Source organism: Nicotiana sylvestris, chromosome 9 (genome assembly GCF_000393655.2).
Source record: "Nicotiana sylvestris chromosome 9, ASM39365v2, whole genome shotgun sequence".
NCBI classification, from domain to species: domain Eukaryota; kingdom Viridiplantae; phylum Streptophyta; class Magnoliopsida; order Solanales; family Solanaceae; genus Nicotiana; species Nicotiana sylvestris.
Window position 1 is genome coordinate 99,733,230 of NC_091065.1, and position 6,237 is coordinate 99,739,466.

The 6,237-nt window shown below is 42.5% G+C and overlaps 1 protein-coding gene across 1 annotated transcript; it reads left to right on the forward strand.

The window, feature by feature from the left end:
• Positions 1 to 4,667: 4,667 nt before the first annotated feature.
• On the forward strand, positions 4,668 to 5,474 carry LOC138877968 (uncharacterized). Its single transcript, XM_070157617.1, has 2 exons — positions 4,668 to 5,021; positions 5,109 to 5,474. Exons 1-2 carry the CDS (start codon positions 4,668 to 4,670, stop codon positions 5,472 to 5,474), a joined length of 720 nt encoding a protein of 239 aa, XP_070013718.1.
• Positions 5,475 to 6,237: the final 763 nt, after the last annotated feature.

The following is a 6,237-nucleotide window of genomic DNA, read 5'->3' on the forward strand; positions in this document are numbered from 1 at the left end:
AAGTGTAATCTACCCTCCATTAGTACCACTTGCTTTTTGTTGCATCTTTGGACTAGTAGCTCCTCTCCCCACAGCTAGATCATTGTTAACAATTGGATTAGAAGGTTGTTTTTCTAGATATTTTGATACTACCATCTGCTCCTTCTCACCGTGTTGCTCCTTTTCCTTTTGGACAGGTTGTGATGACCCAATAGAATATTTTGAGTTTTAACCTTCATTCCTGTATTCCAAGACCTTGAGTAGCTTCGTTTAGCATTCCTCGATTTGCATGCGCAGTTCGTGTTCTTTTCTGAAAAACTTTTATGTGAAAGATTAAAGAAAATGTAAATTTTAGCCTTAAAAATAATTTGAGTTGACTACGGTCAATATTTTGTGTAAACGGACCCAGATTAGTATTTTGATGGACTCGGTGGGTACGTATCATGATTTGGGACTTAGGCATATTCCCAAAATTGAATTCGGAAAAAGTCCTTAACTTGATTTAACATGATTCGTTGAAAACTAGTAATTTGAAGGTTTAAAGAATTTCTAAGTTTGACCGTAGGCTGACTTTGTTGCTACCAGGTTTGGATTTTGGTTTCGAAACTTGGAATAGGTTCATTTCGCCATTTATGACTTGTTTGTAAAATATGGTGCAAAAGATAGTTAATTTGACGTGATTCGAACGTCCAATTGTGAATTTGAAAGTTCTTAAGTTTCTTAGAAAATTTCATTCTTTTTGATGTCTGATTTGTAGATCTAGGTGTTATTTTGGTATTTTGATCGCACGAGCAAGTTCATATGATGTTGTTACACTTGTGTGCATGTTTGATTTGGAGCCCGAGGGGCTCGGGTGAGTTTCGGATAGGCTACAAAGTGATTTTGAACTCAGAAGGATTGCCGGTTTTAGGGATTCTGGTGTCTGGTGCCTTATTATTCGCGATCGTGAAGGGTAACCTATGCTTGGGTGGGATTTCCTCTATGCGAACGCGAGGTTAAGGTCACGAACGCGAATCTGTGGTGGGATCACCCTTCGAGAACGCGACCAGTACCATGCGAATGCGATGGGTATGGCCTGGGATGGGATCTGCTGAGTGTTCTACGTGAATGCAAACCAAGGGTCGCAAATGCGAAGGCCAAGGGGGAAGGTCCATCACGAACGCGAAGTCCAATTGGGCCGCAATACTTCGCGAACACGTCAGGTCCTTCGCGAACACAATAAAGACCTGACGCCAGTGATTAAAAATATCCCAAAGACGGGATTTTCTTCAGTTTTCATCATCTCCACATTTGTGCTCGGCTTAGAGGCAATTTTGAAGAGGAATTTCATCCACACTTCATAGGTTAGTAGATTTTAACTCGTTTTCTTCCATTTCTACAACATCCATTGAATTCTAGTCTTTTAATTTATGCTTGTTCATGGTAGAAATTAAGGATTTAAGTAGAAATTGGGGATTTTGAGAAGTTGAGATTTAGACCTCAAATTGAGGTCGGGTTTCGAAACTAATCACATAACCGGGCTCGGGGATGAATGAGTAATTGGGTTTTGGTCCGAATCTCAATTTTTGACCAAGCGGTCCTGGGGTTAACTTTTGTTGACTTTTTTTAAAATCATTAACGATTGAATCTTTTTCACTCATGGGTAGTTTCTAAAGCTTATTTTGAATTGTTTGAACTATATTTGGTTAGATTCGATTGGTTTGGAGGAATTTAAGAGGAAAAACCCCGATTGAGATTTGATTTGATTGCAGATTGAGGTAAGTGTTGTGGTTAATCTTGACTTGAGGGATTAGGACTTGTTAGTCTATTTGTTACGTGTTTAATGTGTGGGAACAACATATATATGAGGTGATGAGTACTTATGTGTTGCTGTTAGGTTACGCATGCGGGTGTGTTTTATTGCATTATTAATTATTATATCCATGCTTAGGTTAGGTTATTACTTCTTGATTATTCCTTCAGTAATTAATGCTTATTTCATAACTGTTGAGTATTTTGAAAGTTGAAGTTTGGTATCTTGGCATCATATTTGATGTTAAGTACATTCTCCACATTTTTTATTTCCCAAATTCATATAATATTCAGTACATGGTAAGGAAGAGTATAAAAGCACGAAGGGTGATGCGGTGCCATTGCATTTATCTTATTTAATGATTAATTCATAGTGAGGAAGAGAGTAAAAGCATGAAGGGTGATACCGTGAGATTTATCTCCTTTATTCATTATTAAATAGTGAGGAAGAGAGTAAAAGCACTAAAGGTGATGCCGTACCATTAGTCTCATTTATTCATTGTTACAAGGTAAGGATTAGAGTAAAAGCATGAAGGGTGATGCCGTGCCATTTTATTTTACTTATACTATCATTTCATGGTAAGGACGAGAGTAATAACATGAAGGGTGATGCCGTGCCATTCTCACGTTATTGGTTTATCTGATTTCATTGGTTGATGATTGATTTGGATATTATGTGATTTCATACCTATCGTAGTTATCATATTGCTCCCCTTTTGCATGTCCCCTCCTAGTTATTCTCTGTTATTGTTACTGCTTCGCATATACTTTTATTGGTTTATTTACGTAGGTGTCCTGTCCTCGTCACTACCTCATCGAGGCTAGGCTCGAAACTTACGGAGTACATTGGGTCAGTTGTACTTATACTACACTTCTTGTGCAGATTCTGGTATTGGTCCCAACGGTGCATGAGGTGTGTCAGCTCGAATCATTGCATATGGAAACTTATAGATTTGCTGGTGTCCGCAGACCTTGAAGTCCCCTTCCTCTTCCCTCTTTAATTGTTCATTTCCTTCGCAACAGTTGTATTTATTTCAGAACCTATTTGTCTTTGTGTTTAAAACTGTTAAATATTAGCTATTTAATTATCTCACGCTAGCTTTCCTAGCAAGTGGATGTTAGGTACCATCATGACCCTGAGATTGGGATTCTGGGTCGTGACAAGTTAGCATCAGAACCCTAGGTTGCCTAGGTATCATGAGTCATGAGCAAGCTTAGTAGAGTACAGAGGATCGGTACTGAGACGTCTATTCTTATCTTCTAGAGGCTATGGAGTTTTAGGAAAAATTTCACTTTTTTGCTTCTCTATCATGCGATTTTATTCTATCATCGATGATTGAATCATTCTATTATTGTTCTCTCGCATATGGTGAGAACACGCACAACATCTGCAGCCGGACGGAGCCGGAGCCTCCTGTGGCAGCTACTACTAGGGCAGAGGTAGAGGCAGAGCTCAACCTAGAGGTCGAGCAGAAGCACCCGTAGTGGAGCCTCAGATTGATCATGAGGTCCCAGCTCAGACCGTACTCCTCAAACTAGCTCAGGTCCTGGAGGGGTTCATAGCCACTCAAATGCGTCAGGACGCTCTAGTTCGCTTGGTGGGCCTTATGGTGAGTTTGGCCCAGACCGGTGGATTTCCACTAGCACCAGCCGTCTCTCGGGCTGGGGGGAGCATAGACTTCTGCTACTCACACCTCCTAGTAGGTGGCTCCCCTATATCAGACTCTAGCAGCCCAGCCAGTTAGGGTAGTTCAGCCGGTTGTTGTGGCATAGGCCGGTAATAAGCCTGCTATGTTTTTTAAGGCCTTGTTGAGGTTGGATAAGTTTACCAAGCTCTTCCCTATTCATTTAAGTGGTGCACCTTCTGAGGACCCATAGGATTGCTTGAGCCATTTCCACGAGGTGTTGCGCAACATGGGTATAGTTGAGACCAATAGAGTCAATTTGGTAGTGTTCCAGATGACCGGTTCTGCCAAGAGATGGTGGAGAGATTATATGTTAAATAGACCAGTTGGTTTACCTCCACTTACCTGGGATTAGTTTCCGTAGATTTTTCTAGAGAAGTACATTCCTTTCACTTTGAGGGAGGATTACCATAGGCAGTTTGAGCGTCTTCAGCAGGGTAGCATGACTGTTACCTAGTATGAGACTTGATTTGTGGACCTAGCTCGCCATTCCATTATTTTTCTCCCTACTGAGAGGGAGAGAGTGAAGAGATTCATTGATGGGCTCACTTTCACTATCAGGCCACAGGTGGCTAAGGAGACCAGAGATGATATTTCTTTTCAGATGGTCGTCGAGATTGCCAGATGGATCGAGATGGTTCGTGGTCAGGACAGGGGGCCAGTATCTTATAATAGGCCTCATCATTTCAGTGGTTTTAGTGATGCCTCGTCTGGAGGCAGGGGTAATTTTGGTAGAGGCCATCCTCCCATGCCATTTCAGTCAGCGCTTCAGGCATCCTACGGTGCTTTGAGTAGTCATGGTCCTTTTGTAACCCATCCTGAGCAACTAGCCTATAGTGGACCATCAGGTCCTATTAGTGCACCTCTGATCCAGAGTTATTAGAGTGGTTATCCAAGTCAACAGGGCCAGTTCTAGGGTCAGCAGTCACAACAGTCGAGGGCTTGTTATACTTGTGGAGATTCGAGGCACCTTTCTAGATTTTGCCCTAGATCATAAGGGCGTATGAACCAACAGGGTTCCTATGCCATGATTCCGGCATCGGTTTCTCCACCACCTGCTCAGCTAGCTAGAGGTAGGAGTTAGGCTGCTAAAGGTGGAGCTCAAGTCATTAGAGGTGGAGGTCAGGCCGTTAGAGGTGGAGGCCAGCTAGCTAGAGGCCGTCCGAGAGACAGAGGTCAGAGTGGTGGTGCCCAGCCCTATTTTATGCATTTATGGCTAGACCTGAGGCCGGGTCATCTCACGCCATCATCACAGGTATTGTTCCAGTTTTCTATAGAGATGCTTTAGTTCTATTTGATCCGGGCTCTACTTATTCCTATATGTCATCCCATTTAGCTTTATATCTGGTTGTACCTTATGATTCTTTGAGTGCTCATATGTTTGTGTCCATGCATGTGGGAGATTCTATTGTTGTAGATCGTGTCTATCACTCATGTGTGATTACTATTGGGAGTCTTGAGACTAGTACAAATCTCCTACTTCTTGATATGGTGGACTTTAATGTTATTTTGGGCATGGATTTGCTGTCATTGTATCATGCTATATTGGACTATCGTGCCAAGACGGTAACCTTAGCCATGCTGGGGTTGCCTCGATTAGAGTAGAGATGGACTTCTGGTTATTCTACCAGCAGGGTTATTTCTTATGTGAAGGCTCGACGCATGGTCGAGAAGGGATGTTTAGCCTATTTGGCCTATATTCGCGATTCTAATGAGGAGATTCCTTCCATGGATTCGGTACTAGTTGTGCTTGAGTTTCCAGAGGTGTTTCCTGCAGACATGCCGGGGATGCCACCCAACAGGGATATTGACTTCTGTATTGATTTGGCTCCGGGCACTCAGCCCATTTTTATTCCACCATACTGTATGGCCACGCCGGAGTTGAATGAATTGAAGGATCAATTACATGATTTTCTTGACAAGGGATTCATTAGACCTAGTGTCTCACCTCGGGGTGCGCCCGTGTTGTTCTTGAAGAAGAAGGATGGTTCTATGAGGAAGTGTATAAACTATCAGTAGTTCAACAAAGTGATTATCAAGAACAAGTACCCGTTGCCGAGGATTGATGACTTATTTGATCAGCTTCAAGGTGCCAAGTATTTTTGAAGATTAATTTCAGGTCTGGCAACCATCAGTTGAAGATTAGGGCATCCGATGTCCCTAAGACAGCTTTTTGGACTCAGTATGGGCATTATAAGTTCCTAGTGATGTCATTTGGGTTGACAGATGCCCCAGCAACATTTGTGGATTTGATGAACCGGGTATTTAAGCCCTATTTGGGGCATGTTGTATCAGACGAGGGCATTAAAGTGGATCTTAAGAAGATTGAGGTAGTTTAAAACTGGCCTAGACCTATTTCATCTATAGAGATTTAGAGTTTCCTGGGTTTGGCGGGTTATTATCGTCGGTTCATGGAGGGGTTTTCATCCATAGCAGCCCCATTGATTAGATTGGACTAGAAGGGTACTCCGATAAGGTGGTCTGATGCGTGTAAGTTGAGCTTTCAGAAGCTCAAGACAGCTTTGACTATGGCTCCATGTTGGTGTTGCCTACAGTTTTAGGATCCTACACGTTGAATTGTGATGCATCGCGTATTGGGCTTGGTGCATTATTGATGTAGGATGGCAGGGTGATTGCATACACATTGCGGCAATTCAAGGTTCATGAGAAGAATTACCCTGTTCATGACCTGGAGTTGGCAGCCATTGTTCATGCACTGAAGATTTGGAGGCATCACCTCTTCGACGTGCCGTGTGAGGTGTTCACAGATCATTGGAGTCTA

Excerpts from the sequence above, each read along its gene's own strand:
- LOC138877968 (XM_070157617.1), top strand. The coding sequence starts at position 4,668 with ATGGCTAGACCTGAGGCCGGGTCATCTCACGCCATCATCACAGGTATT. Across the intron at positions 5,022-5,108 it reads TGGACTATCGTGCCAAGACG|GCTCGACGCATGGTCGAGAA; the intron begins GTAACCTTAGCC and ends TCTTATGTGAAG.